This window comes from Daphnia pulex, chromosome 10 (genome assembly GCF_021134715.1).
Source record: "Daphnia pulex isolate KAP4 chromosome 10, ASM2113471v1".
NCBI lineage: Eukaryota > Metazoa > Arthropoda > Branchiopoda > Diplostraca > Daphniidae > Daphnia > Daphnia pulex.
This window is the reverse complement of record NC_060026.1, coordinates 1271629-1292433: the sequence shown is the minus strand read 5'-3', so window position 1 is coordinate 1292433 and position 20805 is coordinate 1271629. Positions and strand designations below refer to the sequence as shown.

At 37.0% G+C, this 20805-nt stretch overlaps 1 protein-coding gene, 5 long non-coding RNA genes and 1 other non-coding gene across 21 annotated transcripts; 2 read left to right on the top strand and 5 right to left on the bottom strand.

The window, feature by feature from the left end:
• The first annotated feature begins 524 nt into the window (after positions 1-524).
• LOC124204696 (nucleolar transcription factor 1-like) lies at positions 525-5012 on the top strand. Of its 3 annotated transcripts, none has more exons than XM_046601820.1 (17): positions 525-674; positions 1124-1239; positions 1323-1385; positions 1606-1731; positions 1790-1899; positions 1969-2025; positions 2109-2204; positions 2260-2367; positions 2430-2551; positions 2633-2776; positions 2880-2970; positions 3052-3149; positions 3209-3386; positions 3459-3593; positions 3661-4265; positions 4328-4499; positions 4561-5012. In XM_046601820.1, the coding sequence occupies exons 2-17, from the start codon at positions 1134-1136 to the stop codon at positions 4741-4743; spliced, it is 2394 nt and encodes a 797-aa protein (XP_046457776.1). In that variant the 5' UTR covers positions 525-674; positions 1124-1133; the 3' UTR covers positions 4744-5012. The 3 variants fall into 3 exon arrangements, with proteins under 3 accessions (XP_046457776.1, XP_046457774.1, XP_046457775.1); XM_046601818.1 differs by having other exon boundaries at positions 1603-1731; XM_046601819.1 differs by lacking the exon at positions 525-674 and adding an exon at positions 948-971 and having other exon boundaries at positions 1603-1731.
• Positions 5013-5205: 193 nt separating this feature from the next.
• Positions 5206-13369, top strand: LOC124204721. Of its 13 annotated transcripts, none has more exons than XR_006879050.1 (14): positions 5206-5424; positions 5499-5598; positions 5676-5785; positions 5861-5928; positions 5996-6847; positions 7498-7601; positions 9864-10017; positions 10109-10247; positions 10323-10426; positions 11531-11666; positions 11926-12038; positions 12623-12753; positions 12850-13065; positions 13170-13369. It is a non-coding gene; the product is annotated as an uncharacterized LOC124204721 (long non-coding RNA). The 13 variants fall into 13 exon arrangements; XR_006879047.1 differs by having other exon boundaries at positions 5371-5598; positions 5996-6622; positions 6694-6847; XR_006879052.1 differs by having other exon boundaries at positions 5372-5598; positions 5996-6082; positions 6454-6847.
• On the bottom strand, positions 5916-7504 carry LOC124204724. The gene is made up of 2 exons (XR_006879059.1): positions 6924-7504; positions 5916-6834 (listed from the first exon to the last, which is right to left on the bottom strand). It is a non-coding gene; the product is annotated as an uncharacterized LOC124204724 (long non-coding RNA).
• On the bottom strand, positions 9325-9869 carry LOC124204723. The gene is made up of 2 exons (XR_006879058.1): positions 9657-9869; positions 9325-9590 (listed from the first exon to the last, which is right to left on the bottom strand). It is a non-coding gene; the product is annotated as an uncharacterized LOC124204723 (long non-coding RNA).
• A 1407-nt stretch (positions 13370-14776) lies between the features above and the next one.
• On the bottom strand, positions 14777-15277 carry LOC124204722. Its single transcript, XR_006879057.1, has 3 exons — positions 15177-15277; positions 14981-15098; positions 14777-14906 (listed from the first exon to the last, which is right to left on the bottom strand). It is a non-coding gene; the product is annotated as an uncharacterized LOC124204722 (long non-coding RNA).
• A 2525-nt stretch (positions 15278-17802) lies between these two features.
• LOC124204725 lies at positions 17803-19748 on the bottom strand. The gene is made up of 3 exons (XR_006879060.1): positions 19679-19748; positions 19106-19193; positions 17803-18754 (listed from the first exon to the last, which is right to left on the bottom strand). It is a non-coding gene; the product is annotated as an uncharacterized LOC124204725 (long non-coding RNA).
• A 192-nt stretch (positions 19749-19940) lies between these two features.
• On the bottom strand, positions 19941-20012 carry Trnac-gca. Its single transcript has one exon. It is a non-coding gene; the product is annotated as a tRNA-Cys (tRNA).
• Positions 20013-20805: the final 793 nt, after the last annotated feature.

Here is a 20805-nt window from a genome sequence, read left to right as displayed (position 1 = left end):
AAAGGGTAAGATTTGAATAATAAATGACCAAAAGTTTATTAATTTATGTTAATTTGCACAGGTGAACTTCTTGACAGACAGCATTTCTCGTGAAATTTCTCGCCCCGTTTGGAATACTCCCCAACACCAATAACATTTGTTGAAATTGATTAATCATTTATTTCAGTCAATGATTCTAATTCTACTGTTCTAATTGCAAAATTAAAATTTAAAGCAGAACAATTTTCAGTTTCTTGCATCTTATTTCTTTAGTTATAGTTTATACAGGATTTAATTGAACTACTTGTATTGTTTGGTGTTTTCTTGTGATGATGATGGGTTCTAGAAAACTTAAGTCAATCTTTGATAGGTGGCCATTTTATCTCGTAATTTTGACATTTAAAAAACTATGCTTACATCAAAGTGAGCTAGCTAGTTTAGTATTACGAGCTTTTTGTTTCGACTCAAACCATCATCCAGATAGTTAAAATGTGATCGGTGTTACCATATGTAAATTTTGTTAATGGACGCGTACATAACATACAGTATGGCCGCTAGGTGGCAGTAAAGTCATAACTGTTTCAAGCGTGCAAAAAAGAGCAGCGAGTTCTAGGGGAGATAGCGTTCCTTTCAACTTTCAATTTCTACATTCACAGTTAACGTCTGACGCGTTTAGTTTGTCTCTTCAATTTTTGGTAAGTTTAACGTTATTATTATTTTCTGTGGACAGTTTCTGTTGTTGAAATTTATACAATCAACGTGTAGACTTAAATTGCAAGTCTTGTAGATAAAAAAAATCTTTGCTATCTGGTCGAAAAACGTAGCCATGGGACTTGCCGATAGCTCCGGCAAAAAACGGTTGCCCGAAACATGGCGGTTACCCGGGCCCATCTTGTCGGCCTCGTATGAGAGTCTCTCGCCAATGACCGCGCATGTTTTAACATTCGCAGTAATTTTCTTATGGTTTTGTAGTACCGATAGTGACTTTAAAGTTAAGTTTCGCCCTTTAGTTTTTCATTGAAATTATGCAAATGCTTTTGATTTATAAAAAAATTGCTTTATCGATCCACTTGCCTCATTAAAAACGGTCACCCTGTTATCCAAGTCTAAGTGTTGGCTCAACAATTTTTGTTTTACATTTCAGATCTGTTATTATGGCTGACGAAAGAAAACCAAAAAAGTCAAGAACCAAAAATCTTGAAGATAAGGTTGTAGCATCGAGTTCATCAACCCCATCTGCAATGGAGCGAAAGAATGAAGGTCAGTGACATTGTTAATTATTATCAGTTTTACAACTAGATTTGTTTTTGTTGTTAATACTTGCTATTTTGTCATTTTCTTAGTTTCTGAAAAGCCCGAAGTACCTTCCAGTCCAATACCAGATGAACATTCAAATTCACCTCTTGGTACTATTTCAATAATTTTATTATTTAACGTAAGCCCAATACAGTTGTAGTAACAAGTGAACCACCATCACCCGTTTACAATTATATTAGTAATAATCAGTTAGATGTTTTGCCTACGTAATAATTTCTAAATTATTTTTATCCCACTAAGTATAGAAATTGTATGTGTATTTACTATAAACATGTTATGTAATCTTTTTTTGTTATTTTTTTACAGTAGAGCCCGAAGACGAAGAAAGAGAAGATGAGGAGGAGGAAGAGAAAGAACATGGTGACGAAGAAATAGATGACAAAGTGGAAGAAGACGAAGAGGATGAGGACGAAGAAAAAAATGGGACCCCTTTACGTAATAAAACTGAACACGCTGTTGTGTTGATCAACGTGTAATTATTCTCTAATTATAGCATGGCCTAAGAGTGACGACTTCGAGCTTTTCAAGCGTATCCGAAAAGCATGTCCGAAGGAAGATGCCATGAAGTACGACTCGCGTGTGAACCACTTAAATTGGGATTCCGTAAGTTATTTTAGTAATTCCAAGTTTGTATTCCAATGAGCTTACCTGACAAATGTCCTCTAATTTCAGATTAAATTTCAAGATTATTCTGCTGAACAATGTAAAGATCGATGGTTACATGTTCAAGTAAGTAAACGATGTTCTAAAATTCATGTCCGAAAGACGTAACTTTTATAAATCATTAAGTAACCAATCAATATCTTCGATAGACTCATTTGAGGCATTATCGGATCCTTGCCGAAGTTTTAGATGATGCTGCATCGTGGGTAGATAGACCGTGGTACAACTTTAACAAAGGCGGAAAGGTAGTTTTAACTCAGTTTCTTTATCTAAGCATTGCCTCAAAATTTTTTTCTCTAGAATAACCAGAAGCATCCTGATCAGCCTAAAAAACCACTAACTTCCTACATGTTGTTCTACATGGAACAGAAAGATGCTGTTTTGGAGGAACAACCAGGGCTTGGAATGGTATGAAAAATAGGTAGTAAAACCTCGTGATATTTTATTGACATAATTTGTTTTATCACTAGACGGAGTTGAGCAAGATTATTGCCAAAATGTATCATGAACTAAGCGATCGGAAGAAAATGAAGTATTCAGAACTGGCGGAAAAAGAGAAAGAAGCGTACCAAGAGAAGATGAAGACGTTTATGTATGTTTCTAATATCAACCAAAATTATTTCTAATCCATAAATGTAAAAAAAAAAATATATTTTGCCTTATTTTGTTATAGGGATGCTCACCCAGACTATATACTACCAAAATCAAAACAAACTTCTAAGGCAGTTCCTCCTAAACCCCCTACACCATTCAAACTATTTAGTGATGAAAAGATGCCAAAATTTGTGGGTGAAGGAATGTCATTGACTGAAGCCAGGTTTGACATTTTATGCACTATACAAATTAACTTTAGTGTGGCATGATTTTCAACAAATCTTCATTCAAATTACATTTGGTTGTGTATTATTCTTTCATTTCAGAGAGAAATGTAGAGATGCCTACAAGGAGTTGAAGGATAAACAAAAACTAAAGTGGATTTATCGAGCTCTGGAACAAGAACCCGAGTTTAATGTAAGTTCTTATTTTCTGCAACAGCCTCTGGATTTACCAGATCACAATTACAGCATCAGGATTGAGCATTATTTTCTGTAGGAGGAGATGGAAAAATTTAAAACGCAGCACCCAGATGTTGATGTCCCAGCAAAGAAATTGAGTCTGTTGACCAAAGATGAATTACAGATCAAACACAAGTAATTATTTACCATTAAACAAATATTGTACAATGACTAAAATAGATTTCATGTTCAAGGAATGAGGGCAAACCAGTTAAACCACCAAACTCTGGATATAGTCTATTTTCCAAAAAACTTCTCTCGGGCAATTCTTTGAAGCAGTTTGGGACTAAAGAAAGGATGACTGAAATATCAAGACTCTGGAAGGAATTAAGTGATGAAGAAAAGACTAAATACAATGAAAAAGCTACACAAGTAACATTTATTAAAACAATGTTAATCGGAGAAAAGTTATAATTGTTTTCTCTCTTGATAACCTTTTTCCAGATGAATTACGCTTACAAAATGAAGTATGCCTCTTATCTTGAAACTCTGACTCCTGAACAGCGAAATGCAGAACTGTTAAGTTCTGTAGGGAAAAATCTGAAACGAATGGCTGCCAAAAAGGCTGAAGATGGACAGGTAATATAGTTTCTGCTCAAATTAAATTAATTAGCCTTAAACCATAATAAATATAATTTTTTTTCAGCCGGTGGGTAAGAAACCAAAAATTGGTACAGCTGTTGATGTTGGTTCTTCGTCAGAAGTAGAGAGTGAGGATGTAGATAGTGATGAGAAGGATTTAGAAATCCCCCCCAAGGCCACTATTCAAAAGCCAAATTCTTCACTTCAAATGTTTTGCAATTCCAATATGGATAAGTACTCCTCTAAACATCCCAAGCTGACCAAACAAGAACTCACAAGATTAATGGCTAAAGAATTTGCCAAGCTTAGCAAAGAAAAAAAGAAGATCTATGGAAATATGGCTCAAGAGTCTAAAAATGAAATGTCTGCAACAAGTAAAAAGTCAGCGTCCAGTAGGTTGAAATCAAAAATTTCAAAGGCATCCGAGACCTCAAAGAAAACTGTCAAGCCTACTTCCGCAACTTCAAAATCCCCAGAGCGTTCAAGTGATTCGCCGTCCAAAAGATCCGCGGCAAATGCTGATTCTAAATCTGCGAAACCATCTTTGAATGCCAATGCGAAGTCATCAACAGAGAAAGTGGCTTCAAAAACACTGAAATCCCCTATTTTGGCGGCTAATCAATCGTTGTTCAAAGGAGAGAAGATGACTGAACCACTTAAACCACCAGCGTAATTAAAACTTCTGTTGTACTGTAGAGTGACGGCACCATTGAATTATTTTTCATTACTAGGAGTGCTGCTGCTTATTACGTTATGACGCATCATTCCCAATTGGGCAATCTTACTCCTGCTGAAATTGATGCTCTTTGGGGAAAGGTGTCTGAGAAACAGAAGAAGAAGTGCATTGAAGAACACAAAAAGAAGCATCAAGACTATGTTTGTGAATTTGAAAAATTCATCAGGGTAAATTCAAGTGTCCACTTTTTTATATGTTGATTTTTAACTAATCGAATTTTGTATTTAGACATTGAATCCAGCCGAACTTAGATCTTATCGCACAATCATGAAGAATCGTGCTCAGGATCAGGCGGATGAAAATAAAGAAAGTTCTGACGAAGAATCTGAATCGACTAGTTCAAATGAAGATCAAACAAGTGGCGGCTGCTCTGACAACGATGACCCCCAAATGTCCTCGGACGAAGATTAAACCGGCTGAAAATGTACCACTGAAAGTGTTTTAAATTGAAGTGTAAAATGTTACACCAACTTACAAACTTCGTGAAGTGCTTATCAATTCTAAGTTATTGTTCGTCAAATTGGTATTGAACATCCGTTCATTCATAATCTAGAAATGGGTAACTAGGAAATTCTTTGAAGGTTTTATGTGCTTAATGTTTTAAAAAAAGGGGGATCGACTAGTATATGTTGAATGTATTTAGTCACTCTCAGTTTCAATAAAATTATTCCGTTCTAAAATTAACTTTTCCTCAATCCGATTCGTCCATCAATGGCGATTCTAAGGGGAAGAATATCGCTGCTGTGCCCAATGCAATACTACAATAGCATTCGACGGTCTCTGCCCGAAATTCTGCCTTGCTCTCACACTTGTTAGCCGCGTACGAACACCCAATTCCATCCCTCCACCCAGCCGAGAGATTACTCATTTTGATCGGTGTTACCATATGTAAATTTTGTTGATTGGTAATCACATAATTCATTGTATCTATTTGTTTTGTATCACACGGCTTCAAGATGAGGAAGGGGGAAGGGTTAGGAATAATAATCATGATGGCCGCCGCCTCAAGGGGAAAACCTTCTCTCCCCTACCTCTCTCAGTCTCTCAGCATGAGCTCTCAGTCTGGTACAGGAAGGTGGTACAGGAAGTCTGGTACAGTGGATTTCAATTACCGGCTTACTGCCGTTTTATTTATTGTTCAATATTTCAATTTTTCATCTATTAAGTCTTAAGTGTTAGCTAAAACACAGTGTCGCAGATTTTGCTAAGGAAAGCTCTAGTGTTGTGATGGGTATGCGATGGAATACTGACTCATCTGCTGGATAAGTGAGCTTCCTACCTGTTTTTGCTGTATTTTTCTTAAATTTTTAGCATTATAAAGTTCGTGTTATCCCTTCCTCTAGCTGTGAGGCGAAAGATTTATGAAACATACATTTGCAGCAATGAACAATTTGCACAACATTAATCACGTGAAAAGGATGGATGGCCCTTGATTCAATGGTGACAGCTTCAGGTTCTTTTTTGGTTTTGCTTTTATTAGCCTTATTTGTTTTGCCATATAATGTACACCAATTTCTCCTTAAAACAGGTTTCTATCCTTAAGTCTAAATGAAAATGAGTTGAAATAATACCTCAAAGTCGTGTTAGAGCCAAAAGGTAATTTATTTTTAATTAATTCAACTGTCAGGACACAATTGAGTTTTTACTTCCATTGCTTTCATAGAACTCAAACACTTTTTACAACCAATTAGCTGGTGACTGATGTTTAGGGCAACAAAACTGAAGGAAAACTGTTAATCAGGATAAGTTGGTGAGAACTAACTAGAAGTAACGAATCCACAAAAGGTTAGATGAACAGGAAGAAGTGTAATCTGAAAAATTGTAACGTAGTATTGATATTGTTTGTATTATTTAATTGTTTGAAAATGAGATTCTTTATGACGTCCGGGGAAAACAGTTCAGATGACCCGATGCAGTTAAGAATTTCTGAAAAGATTTAGGAACAAAATAATTATCATTTTTCAGACTTAGATGGGTTAGGATATCTTTTTCTTCCCCCCCCCTGAAATTGTTCCGTCAATTATGGTCAGAGTATTCCCAAGCCACTTTAGTCGCCAATATTTCTATCCAAACGAAACTTGAGACTAATTTTTGTTTGTTTTTCCGTTACTCGGTTTTCAGAATGGATCTGGCGTACTAAACGGAACCCCATGCAGTTCGGGTTGAAATCACAGTCAAAAGATGCACTGATGAATCTACAGTCACTAAGCTGTACCAATGAAAATTTCTCATTTGTCACGTTCATGGGACAATCACGTCATCAACTAGCACACCGGTCGATTCTGATGAGGTGAGAAGCTGGAGATTTTCCGTTTCCTTTCTTTTGCATTTAACTTTAAGTTTGTCTGGATACGTTGCAAGTTTCCGTGTGTGTTCCTCGAGCCCCAATGGAAGGGAACGAACAAGAGAAAAGAAAGAAATGAAAAACAGATTGTAGTTCCATCCATCCGGTAACTGAGTACAGGCGACACAGACCAATGTCAGAACAAAGGCCAAAACTACCTGTTGAAATGACGTAAGAACAGCGTATCTTTTACTAAAACTCTGTAAAATTAATAAGTGAAACACATTTTTAATTGAATCAAACTTACCAAAACTTTCATGTTGAGTCTCTTTCGTCTTGTGCTATCGAAAAGAACTCTGCGTTTCAACTAACGAAAGTCCTGGGAACACAGTCTTTATAGATGCCTGCTCATCATCTGAATGCGGAGGCATTTTACCGTTACATGACCAGCAGAACTAGCTCTTTGTGTCTTGTTTGGTTGCGGCATCGAAAGTGTACTTGCCCTTGCCTTTGGCGTTCGCCAATTTTTGCGAACAGACGTCAGACATCGTAAACAATCATTAAAATAAGGCTCTGTTTTCTTTAACAATAATCGCTTGAAGCTGAACCTCTTCCACCTTGAAAAAATAAAGCTCATTTGGCTTTTCCGGCCCCCTCGCAGGTCTGAACGGGACTTCGGCCCCTTGCAAAATTGCACGCAACGTAGCCTATTATTCTTTTCGCATCACTTTGAAAGTTGCGATTATGTTTTGAGTCATGGTTTATGCGGAAGCTTCATCATCACTTTGTTGCACGTTCAAATTGCGGGATCTCATTCTAGTTGGTGTTTAGAATCTTTTGATTTGTATTTAATTGATTTTTCTTTCTTTTTTATTTACTAGCTCCATGTTTTGGATGGATTGACAGAGGAAGCAAACATTCCATGCGGATGGAAAGTACAATTCTGCATCGCCAACGCTCGATTAGACACAGGGCTCTTTTCAAGGTTAGATTTGCTGTTTTTATTATTTCCCTCATTTATTATTTGACGCTCTTGGGACAAGGTTTATTTTTTTTGGCCCAAAATTTCAAGTTTGACAGATGTACAATTTCAGGCAACTTTGACGTAATGATAGAATTTAATCTTATCAACGTCGCCAGAACATATCTGATGGGATTATTCGCTTACTGCCTTGTTACGCATACTTTAAAAATGATGTGCGTTGCTACAATTCAAGCAATTGATAAAGAATATGAGGTAGCGTCTTTTAATTAAAACAAATAATTCCTCTGGTATTTTTTACGATATTCTTAGAAGCCCGGCAGTAGTTTTCCCGTTTCCCTTTCGCCTTGTTCTCACGAGGATAGGAAATAATTTTTTTTAAATCATTTCATGCTTGTTGTCGCCCAGGGTGTCTTTTTACAAACCATTCTGTTGACTGTACGTATCAAAAATTCAACATGAATTAGATGTGTCAAACGTTATTTGACAACAGAATAAGTTGCCTAGTCAAGCGATTGTAGTACTTCCGGGGTTTTATCGAAACCAGCAACATGGTTGCAGCACCTTATCAGTTAAAACTTTTTTGTTTATTTTTTATCCTGTTAAACGCATTAGGCGGATGCGACGAACCCAACCTTTTAATGATATTGCAATTTCCCTTTAATTTGTCACATCAACCCAAATCGACAATTTGACTGATAGCAAATTTTCTTCTTTCAGCCTAAAACCAGCAAATTGAGTGACGCCGCGTTTAATCCACCCAGTTCCATATAGTTTGATTGCTTGATTGAATATTTTACGTTTGTACTTTGGCCTGTCTTTACGGCTAAAAGTGGTTTCATTTATAAAGTCATATTGGGATGGATTTTTTTTTTCCAGATGTTTACTAATTGTTCGGCTTTGTGTTTTTTTGTATGAGTAATTCGCCGAATTTTATACTGATCAAAGGCGTTTACTTCTCTTTTCATTGAATACTTCTTTTTTTTTTAAATATTCATGTTTCTTTTCAAAGGGGAACGATGACGAAAGTAGACACTGTTGTTTTTCCATCGCCATTTTGCAGTGTGTATGAGAATGGCATCCTACACTGCACTAATAGAGTTGGGAAATTGATTTTAAAGAGTTCAAACATTTGCATCTGAGTTATGCGATACCCTGTTAATAGAAAACATCGATTGGGATCTGTGTATTCCTTCTTTTGTTTACTCAGTTGCTGACCCAATCGACAGGTGCGTGTTGGATTTTGATATGCGTTGCTAGTTTCCACAGCCAATAGAATTTCCCAAATAGAAGTGTGGTCGGATTATGGGAATATGTAAAAACCAGTTTAAATCCCGCCGAAAATTGAAATTCTTAACGATTCTGTTTTAACTCATTCGGTTGAAGTCTCACCCAATTATTCAATTTTTCACCAATGTATTAACTTAATTAGTCTCTAGAGTTCCCTCAGTGGCCAAATTAGCAATGTAAAACCTCTTATTGGGCTCGTTCTCTACCTATTTTCAGATCCCAAATTATCTCGTCACTTGATTCATTCAATTAACTCAATCCGCACTCAATCCGCGTGCATTGAAAAAATCATGAATTGTCTCTGCAATATAAGATCTCAGTTATTCTTAGATTTTTAGACTTGAGTTTTTAACTCATCGTCTTTTGTCGCAGAAGTAATTGGAATAATCCTAAACCCTCTTTCAGCGATACTTAATGCATCACATGATCCCAATCGTTTTCTGTTTCTTTCTCAAATTGTATTGCAGTTTACATTGATTGTGTTTTGTCTCTCTTATTATATTTTTCAAATCCGCACAGGATCGCGGAATTCTTGATGTCCCTTGCCTAAGGGTAGCATTGATAATTCCGGCTGACTTGTAGTCCATTTCAATCGACTTGTCTCTCTGCATGGAATTAATAACCGACTCGTGTTGTTGAACTCTTAATCTTCAGCTCTTCCAATTGGGTGGCTTGCTCTTTAAACATTTCTTGCATTTTGACCTAATGGGTGAAGTTAACAGCACTACAAAATATCAGTTGAAAAGAGAAAAAAATGATGCCACTTACGTAGTTTTCACTTAGAAGTTCCAGCTGTTTCTCTTCAGTTTGTCCAGCATGAGCGTGCGTTACCAAAAGAATTATCATTGCGTACGACCTTGCACTAAGCAGATCCATGTCTAAAGCTAAATAAAGATTTACCTGTCTTATCCTAATGACTGTGCTTAATAGAATGATCGACTTTCTGTGTGGTCTTTTAGTTAACGACGTGTTTAGTTTTATACAGGCTGGAACCCGCACAGTTTCATACCGATTGAAAATGCCCACGGTACGTATTTCCACAGGTGGTCGGCACGTGAAGTAAATAAGAAACTCGACGAGGTTTATCGCGCGAAGGACACCCATTTGTCAACGCGAATCGCACCTACAGGTTCAACGACATCATTATTATATTTTTGAGTTTGCCTTTGTGTTTCAGCAGTTGTTGCCTCTTATAATTGGCTTTTCCGACCCCCTCGCAGGTCTGAATACAGGACTTCGGCCCTTTGCAAAATTGCACGCAACAGAGCCTATTCACATCACTTCAAAAGTTGCAATTATGTTTTGAATCACGTTTTATGCGGAAGCTTCAACATCACTTTATGACACGTTCAAGAGGCGGTATCTTATGTTCTAGTCGGTGTTTAGAATCTTTTGATTTGTATTTAATTGCTTTTTTTATTTTTTATTCTCTAGCTTCATGTTTTGGATGGATTGACAGAGGAAGCAAACATTCCGTGCGGATGGAAAGTACAATTCTGCATCGCCAACGCTCGATTAGACACTGGGCCCTTTTCAAGGTTAGATTTGCTGTTTGTATTATTTCCCTCTTTTGTTATTTGACGCTCTTGGGACAAGGTTTATTTGTGGCTCAAATTTTCAAGTTTTACCAATGTACAATGTCGGGCAATTTTGACGAAATGATTAATGAGAATTCAATCTTAAACCAGAACATATCTAATGGGATTATTCACTTACTACCTTGTTACGCATATTTAACAATTGCTGTCTATTGATGTACAAGAAATTGATAACGACCAGTAACAAAACCCCAATTTAGCAGATGAAATATTGAACACTGAAATATTGACAGGTTTAATGCATTTGATACAAGTTTGGGGGAAGGGGGGAAGAAAAAAACATTATCAGGTAAACTACTCTTTGTACCGCTTTGTACTTGAATTTTACCATCGAATTTTAACGCCACTCGCATCTGAGCTAATGATGCAACCCATTAACAAGATTTGGAGTGCAGGGTTTTCTTTCCCGTTCGGAGCATCAATATTTTTTGATCAACTTCCCCTGTTGTGAGAATTGAGCTTTCCCCGGTGGCATGTGGTGGTTATCAATGCCACTGCTCAGTGATCTTAAAAACGAATGCACATTACATGTTTGACACATACGTTCTGTCACTGTGCCGTCAAGTCCGAGTCCGAGTGTGGTCAAACAAAATCTATTAAAATTTGAAGCAGAAATGCCAGAGTAACTAGTTTGTTTGACATTAAAGAGAGACTACGCCCGTTTTCGTTGTGGCTAATCATGCAGAATTAGCATTTTGGTGCGTGTGTGGTTTTCCTGCGTACATTTCTCGTCGATATACATAAGCTGTCCATAGATCAAGAGTTTGCTCTTTTATTGCGCCTCTTTTGCCATTCGTTTCAATTATCTGGCTCTTCTCTATTGTTTTCCTTTTCATGAACTGCGCTTCACTTTCTTAAACCTAAAAAGGAAAGATAAAAACTCTTTCGACGTTCTATGGGTGTTCAACTGCTCGTTGTCAATTCCCCCTCTTACGTTATCCAGCACTCCTGTGGTTGTGGCCTCAAATTCTTGTTAATTTATACAATTATTCCAATTGATTTACCAAAAATTTATTTATTTTTTAAAATAAATAAATTTTTTAGATCTACCTTGTTCATTTTCATGCAACCCTGCCCATTCCTCCTCAATTTCATTGCAAATTATTCAAAATGGTGGCCGTCTGGCATGTTCATTGTTGAATTGATTCCTGTGATGGTGATTACAATTCTCAGCTTTTTGGTAATATGTATTATATGTCATGGTTATTAGCACAATTAGTATAAGAGTAGCTGTCTATCGGGTTATTGCATTTTTCCATAAGATAATAAAGGCAGTTACCTCTTATGTAAAGCAGATTTCTTCATGAGAGATGTTATTGGTCTTGATTCTTAAATAATGTTGGCTGAGATAAACCTTAAATGGTTTTACTTTTTTAATTAACAGATAACAAAACATTCAGCTAATGATTCTTCTTGCATTGTTGATTAAATGTTTTCAGACGACTGCAGCTGAAGTTTTCGTGTGCCCAAGTGCTCTTGGCAATAGAGATGAAATGTTCCAATCCAATAATGCAAGCTGTGTCTTTCATAACCAGGAATTTCTGTTTGCAAGGTAGTTATTTTTACCAATGTTTATTTTTATAACTGCAAAATATAAGATGGTATGTGATATAATTAGTTAAGAAACCTTTCTGAAAGGTATTTCAGCAGTCATCGTTGGCATTTGGTGGATTGTTTTTATTTTTGTTCCCATGTCTAAAGATAAATCCTAGCTCACTCCCCACTAAGAAGAATAGACTTGTGGCTCTTTCCCTGTCAAGAAAGTGGACATTGAGATGATCTCAGTAGAGGAATTAAAACTTGTATTACCTACATTTCTAAAGTAAACTGAAAAAGGATTGGGATGTGATTCGCATCTGCATTGAACGCTTCGGAAAACCGAATCCCTTTTTCATTCACTTGTTAGTCTAAAATCCCATATTAATATTTTTTTGGGAATGTAATGATGAACTAACTAATTTTCGCTTTGTCATCTTTAGTTTTGTTCGTTTAAATATATCAAGGGCTCAACAAAACTTAATTTATTTTACTTAACCAGCTGGGTAGTTTTTTAAGCGGGCCTTGACCCGTGTTTAGTATGACAAGTAAATTTAAAAATTTAGCTAAAAATTTAAAATCATATCCTCCATACTCTAGGTTGACGCGAGTGTCTTCGTGAGGGGGACAAAATTCCGCCATTTGTTTCTGAGACACCGAGTGAAAATGTATTCCAAATGCATTGCGGATTTACGGCGTCGTTCTACATTTTCAATCAAGAAATTTAATAGGTAATTCTAGTTTGCGTGTCGTTAAATTTACTGAATATTAGATTAAAGTAATTTTGTTGATCAATTTCCCTGTAATAATGTAATACATTTTATTAGTTTATGTTTAGAGATCCCTTTACATATCGAGGAATTTAAGAACACGCTAAATCTGAACTTCATTGCTGTCTTTCGCGTTAATGGTTTTGTTGTAGCCAGCTGGTGAAAGGTGTGATCAAGTTGAGCTGCAATTGCTGCATCAGTCTTTAGTGTTGGTGTTATCCTGAAGTGCGAAAGCGTAACCCAACTACAACTTCACGAAGACTTCTTGAAATGGTAATTAGATTGAGATTCTTGACTTGCCATGCCATTGCCAAGATATCTTTTCCATCTGAAGTTCTATTTTTTCATTAACATTAATTTTGCTTTTTTTCTCTGAGGACTCTGTGGCAAGGTGTTTTTCAACTGTACGATGCTGTTCAATATGCAGTGGTTTTGCAGCCATTTCCAGTTCAAGCTGTTTCATGCTGCCTGTGGTGCTGGTGTTATCCTGTAATGTGTTGTTTGTCAATGTCTATCAGTCTTTGTGTGTAATGCCTGTGTCGATGTCTCTGTGACTTACCGAGATGATTGGACGTAACTGAAGAAGTTTATGATGTAGATGTAGACAAGTGGATATCTGGGCTTCCTTCTTTTCTGTGGCCCCGTTTCCCTAACTAACCACTAACCAACGCCCGCCGGTGGTCACTCACCCGCTGTGAAACCAGGCGGAGAGGAGGGCTCTGGTCGAACGGCGACTTGGAAGGCACATGATCCGATGAAAACTTTTGGAGGGTCATGAGTCTAACCCGGAAGCCTAGTATGACTACATCTCCCCAGTAAAACTTGCCTCGTACTTCCCCCTTCTTCTCGGTCCAGAGACTTATCTCTGGGGGCCGTAGACATGTCCTATAACTGCATGTGAAAGTTCAACCCATTACCCAATGAAACAAATAGCTATGGTTTATTTTTTGCGAAAATTTCCGTCGGTCAAGTTACAAAGACTGATGCATATTTCCGCTAAACTAAACCAACGCTTTTTGTCTCATTGCCGCAGCGATGGTATAACGATTGCGTTTTAACTCGTACAGAAGAAAAACCGTCTTGAACCGGACGTTTTGTTTAATAAATTAATAAATATTGGTTTATATATTTTCTTACAGATATTACATCGTTATGGTTTAACATTGGTTAGGGTATAAATTTAGAGTTTGGTAAGTGTATGTTTGTGGGGTTTGAAAAATTGGAAGGTGTAAGTTGGTGGGGTTGGAAGTTTAATTGGTTGGGATATGATTGTAAGATTGTATATTAAAGGTTTTTTATCCAAACTTATAATCTCCTCCCCCTCCAACATTCTCCACTTTCCTTTCCCAATCCCATAAACATGTTTATATTTTTGACATAAACATCCCCATACTTCTGTTTTTGTTCCTTCTGACTGAACATATAAACGGTAAACTGATTTAAAAAAAAAATGCAACTTCGGTAACACGACACCTGCACTAAGGAACGGCCAATTGAATTTGATGCAGAAAGATCTATCACCAGCGTAAGCTGCAACAACGTACCACAGCGGACAGCAACCACGCGAACATACACGATAAACCGAAATGAAATGAATTAATCTTCACCATCAATGGAAATGCTGTCTGAAAAGACAAATTAATGACACTTAATGTAGTTTTAGTTAAACCAAATATTCTGAAAACAATATCTGATATCTATTGTTGAAACAAAAACAAAATGTGTCATTTAAACTACAACAAAGAAGAAAGAGAAGCTAAGACTTTAACTGGATGTTTATCCTGCTTTAAAAGAAATTATTAGTTTCAAGCAGTGAATTCTCATGTGACGATAACAAAAATGACACAAGTAGAACTAGCTTACTATGAAACTTCTCAGTGTCAGTTAGCAAGCTTTTTGAATGGAGAGTAAATTTAGATATAATTTCCAAACTACATATTGTAGTAACAGAAAACAATACCTCAAATCTATCAATCTTACCTTGTCCTAAATTAGAACAAAGTGGTGGTCACCATAAAATCTTGAGTAGCAGCATTTTCTTGCTGTTGTCCGGAAAATAGATAGCCACAAGGAATTGAATCTGGCGAAGGCATCAATATCCTGAAGATTTACAACTTGACAGGTAAAAGTTAACATGAACATTATTGCCTTAAAGAATACAGTAATTCAAATTTGTAAAATAACTAACCTGCAACAGAAATGATTTTGCTTCAGAAGACATAGATTGTGAGCATGCATTTTTGGATTAGACCATTTCATTTCTATTTTAACGAGCACCTAGTTGGCCAGGTACATGAAAACTTCAGCTGAAACTGAAATTATCTGAAAGCATTTAGTCAAGAATGCAGTAAGAGTTTTAAGCTAAAGACTGTTTTATCTATTACTTAAAACACTTAAATTGTTATCCGATCTCCGTTGTTAAACTTTTTAAGTTAACTTATGAAAGTTACGATTACGACGTGTAATGTCATGTGTCATGTCTGTCTGTGACTGTGACTGACTGACAAGTGACAGCTGACTGTAACTTAAGATTCAAAACTCATTACTAGATGTCGCCAGTGTCGCCGATGTTGTTTTTCATGGTGAAACGAAGCGAAATTGTTGCTAATTTACACTTATTCCTGTGATTTAAAATACCAAATTGAACTTCGTATCTTATGTAGGTTTATCTTTATCTAGTTTTCTTATTTTTATACTGTACCAACTTATTTCTTCAATTCTAGAAGCATACTGTCAGTCATCCAACAAGTTGACTTAGCGCTCAGTCAATTTCCATCCAATAATGGATCTAATTAGATCCTCATGCTGTCAAAAACCTAAAACTCATATTTGAAGCACACATATAGTGGAATACAAATGTGCCGAGATAAGGTATTTCCCCATTACTGCTACCAAACCATTACAATTCAGATTTTCGTATAACATAGGAATTCTTGCTTTTTAACCCTAGGATCTTTTCTGAATCTGGCAATTTTGGTGGTGTACCCTGCAACACCATGTTTGTTGTTATGGCTGTTTTTAGAAGGCAACCCAGCTAAGAGATAGGTAGAGTTTTTTTTCTTATAGGTAAATTTGTGTAAATTTGTAAATAACGTAGAGAATTTTCTTGTCCCATTTTCACTTAGAGTTTCAGTGACATGAAGAGTGTGAAGTGAACCACCTATCACCACGCTACTGCAATACTTCATGACACTTTCTTTAGCATCAAGAAATTTATCTCAACATGTGGATTAATGCTGTTAGTTGCTGTGAATTCCATTTTTACGGTTTTGTCATCATGAACTTTTCAGTGTGCTTCTTAGAAAAGGTAAAGATTGATATGCTTTCTTCATTTTTATATTTTCATTATGTTAAACATTTTTTTTACAGAGCACGCAGTTTCTTTGTGGAATCATGTGGTCCTAGCACGGAGATTCTTGAGCCAACGCTGGCTTTTGTCCATGACGGAAGAGGGACTTCCATCAACGTTCTTCTCCATCCTTATCTTCGCGACACACGCTCATCTAACTTCACTGCTTCTAAACACAATTTGTTTTACTTCACTGGCGAGTTTCTGGACCACTTCAGTGATCGCTTCCGTCCGCTGTTACGCACCTGCAGTCACTCACCACGGGATTATGCCCAGGTACCCAACAATTGACTTATTTTCGTAGGTTATCTACTAATAGTCTAGTTGCGTTAGACTCTGTCTGTGTAATAGTTTTCAAAATCAGGCCCTTCTTACGCGCCAACGAAGTTTTACTTGGACGTTTCTTTTTTCTAACGCTAGATGGCTTTTTGATAATTTGCAGCTGTCATAACAGTCAGTTTCAGTTACTTTGCACGTCTATTTAAACATTTATTGGCAGTTATTTTGTTGAAATGTTTAGTAATAACTGACGATTACTATTCCTGCAACAAAGCTCACTTGTAAAATTTTCGATAATTGCCCTTTTTTTTCTACTTCCGGTTTGCTCATTTTAGTCAGTAGTTCAGTAAATATTCATTCGAGGAGCAAAAGAACCACATATTCGTGATCCTCGTCAAATTTGTGGTAAAGTTCACGTTATCGTTTTTGCGTATTCGTACTTCCGGTTTCGAAAATTTTCCTGAACTATAGTTCAGGAAAATTCTCGATTTTGGCCAAATTTTGGATTTCGTTTAAATCACATCTAATCGACCCCAAATTTCATGGAGATCACGAATATGTGGTTTAATTTGACGACAGCTCAATGGTTGAGGCGCTGTGGTTACTTCCGGTATACTTCCGGAAAATTTTAAAAAAACTACCAAGTGAGCTTTGTTCTGTTTACAGTTCTAGATATTGCAAGCTTGATTTTAAATTTTAGAAATTGCAACTTTAAATCTTTGAGCTAAAAAACATGATTATTATTTCTATCTGTATTATGTAACTTTTATTGGCATGTCAATAAATAAGAATTGTTTTTTCTTTATTCAGGTAATGCAGAGGAAACGTCGAGAAGATGGAGCGCCAAAACATCTCCGGTATCTCCAAAATGTCAGCGCGGACAATCATTTGTTGTTGGTAATATGTTTTCGTGTGTGTTAGTTAACCCGTTGGCTGCCACGCCTTTGTTCTCCCCTAGCTCCTTAGCACGGGCCGCGCTGTTCGGTCTCGTGGTTTACATGCCGCGGGGTCGGACAGTCGCACCAGCCCCAGATTCGCCGAAAGGCCCCGTTAGGCAGTGCACCATAGGGACTTCCCCCTTTTCGATACGGTGATGGATTCTAGAGGCGTGCATTCCATCTTCTCCTGTCACCGTGTCAGCCCGGACTTGTCAGCAATGGCAAGTCCCACTTTGGTCATGGATCCTTCTGACGTGGCGCGTAGAGTAGTAGAAAAACAACCTACGGGTTGTATGGCGTGGCAGCCAACGGGTTAACTTAAGTGTATGTATGTATGTATGTGACTATAAAATGTGGTGGAATTGTGGGTGGAGGTGGGACAATAAAGCAATTCCTTTTAAAGTTTTTTGTTTGCTGTGTCTTATAATTTATAATAAAGTCATGTTTAGCACTTGACTTGTGTATTTCTTACAACTTTGAAGTTTTACACAAGTTATAGGCAGAAGTGGCTGATCATCTCCAGACTCTTTAAATAAACACTATCTGCAACTCCTGTGGCACAGCAATTTCAGGAGAACACCAGCACAGCTACTTCAGTTCTTTTTCTTCAATCCTGTATCACCTCCATCTCTCAACTGGAAACAGGCTGCAAAACCACTGCACATTGAACAGCACAGGCATAGTTAAGTATCACACCACTTCGGTAGCACGACACCAGCACCAAGGAAAAGCCAGTTTAACTTGATGCAAAAAGATCTTTCACTCAGCATAGGCTGCAACTACGGGACCATAAACAATAAACCTATAACCAAAATTAAATGAATTAATCTTAAGCATCAATGGAAATGCTGCCTGAAAAGACAAATAATTAATGACACTTTATGCTGTTTTCCATAGTTAACCCAAATATTCTGAAATCTTTATCTGATAGCCATTGTTGAAACAAGATGTACATATAACTAGATGACTCATACAAGATTTAAATACAAAGTCATTAGCCCTATTTACTCTCCACTGATCAAAATATTCTTTCTGTATCAACGGATCTTGTATACACCCATTTCCCTTTACAGAATCCATAACTAAATACATGGTAGAAAGAAAGAATTGTCACTGATGAAGTCCAACAATTTTAAAACTAAACAATAGAAGCCGAGACTTCAACTCATCAACTGGCTGTTAATCCTACTTGAAAAATTCAATTACTATCGAAGAATGAAGTCTCATGTGAATGTGATAATAACAAGTACAAAGCTAAATTACATATTCTCTCAAAATCTGATGGAGACAATTGAAAGTGTACTGTCCTGGTTATTGATGTAATAGCAGGGGAACTCCAGCCACTGTCGGAACCCATGCAAAAGTAGCAGCACCATCTCCATAATCTCACCGTAAACTGCAATGAATAATAGCAAATTAATAATTAAACTGTACTTTGAAAGAAGTGATAAAGAGACTATTCAAAGGAAGTTGAATGACTCTCTTAAACATTAGTTGATTCTCAGTATTTTTCTGCCAATGGAAGTTGAGCATGATATGCAATTATATGCAAGTTGCATAAGAACCAGTAGTTGGGGAACGATGTCACGATAATCAATCCCCTAAATAGCGAAAAAAGAGGAGAAACTTTCCTTCCTTGAAACTTGGGAAATACGGCCAGGCATCCTAAGTGCTACATCCGCAGAAATGTTGAATACGTAGGCAGGCGAGAGATGAAAAAGAGCGTTCACGTGAATATACCACTCACATGGGTGTACATCACGAAGACAAGAGGGATTTAAAGAAGAGATGACCCGACGTCGGTTGAATCTCCAATCAAACAGGATGCTAAATATCTGCACTCAGAAATGAAAAACATGTAATGAAAAATATTTATGGAAACCATACAATAAGTGAAATGAGCTAGTGGGTCAGCAACAGCAACTAATCATTTGATTTTAATTAACAAGTGAATGTAAGATTTGTAGGCTAAGTAGCACACTGCACGAATGCAAGGTGTGCACTTTTTGAATATGTAACATACATACACAGCGATAATGGTATCACAAAATAAGTATCCTGTCGATGAAACTGAGATGTTCGCTGACTTGCATCAAACCAGCTCAAAAGAAAAGATGAATTTACATTGTGCATACAGCAAGTTACTGCCACACATTAACTTGGGGCTTATATGACAATTGCTTTTCAAATTTCAAGAATCAAAATTTTACAAGTTTGGGTCTGTGTTACTCTTGGAACTCTTCTAAATGAAAGCCCCCATAATCACACTATTTTTAATAACAGCTTCTTTTTATTAATCTTATCATGCTATGTTATTTACCTGCTCATCGGTATCAAGTGTATCTGTGAAAAGAGACATGAGACGTGAGACAAGACGTACGACTCGACGAGACGACGACCACATTTAATTCGTAGAATCGTAGGTGTTTCTGCTATTTTTCGTGGAGCCATTAACGACGTTGCCAAATGTACTTCTATTTCCTCCCGAGTTCCCCGCCAATTTTAAAGAAAATTTGAAAAGTTCTCTGAAGACGGGCAGAAAGACAATTTAGAATATCATATACAGAAATTCATTCACACACAGGGGGCACCCGGGTTTGAACCGGGGACATTCCGATCTGCAGTCGGATGCTCTACCACTGAGCTATACACCCATGTTAGCATATTTTTAATAAATTTTGTCACAAGTTAATAAAAGTTGAATTAAATTAATATCTTCAATAGCAAATGTACTTGTGTTTAAATTAGCAAAGAAAGAAAGAGACTAAGAAACTCAAGTTATCACTAATCTGATCACCAAGTGAATCGTTTCGCTAACTCTTCCACCACAGCCAACAAGACTGCTGATTGTGTTTCCTTACGGCCAGTGATTGAACAGATTGAACAGATAATTAAAAATTTTATAACCAGTCATAACAACTGACAACAGGTAAGGATAATGAGATGTGTTTTTGCCTGTTGTGTGCGATCTTTGGAGAGACAATTCAAATTGCATTTTTACTTATAATTGACCGTGAACACTTCAAAGACGAAATAGACTTTGCCGCAACCTCTAACACGGATGGAGCTGTGTGGTGATAATGTCCTAATAGCTACGGGGCGTGGCTCAAGTCCAGTTTTTCGGCGTGATTCCCCTTTTCTTCCCGACGTTGCTAACCCCATGCACAACTTTGGAACGACAGTTTGATGAGTTTTGCAACATCATTTTATTTTTCCTTTTTTTCCTTTTACAGCCCTGACAACCAACTGCAGTGGGTGTGATTATTAACAAAGACGAAAACTCGAATAATGTTGGGGAATTATCGATCACGTAAAGTTGCACTCGAAATCAAATTCCCGTCTGGTGGATGAGTATAGAAGAGACGGGCCGATAACAGAAATTGGTAACGGATAAGACGCTTGCCAGGTAAGTGGCACTTCACAATTTTGATATGAATCTAAGGATTT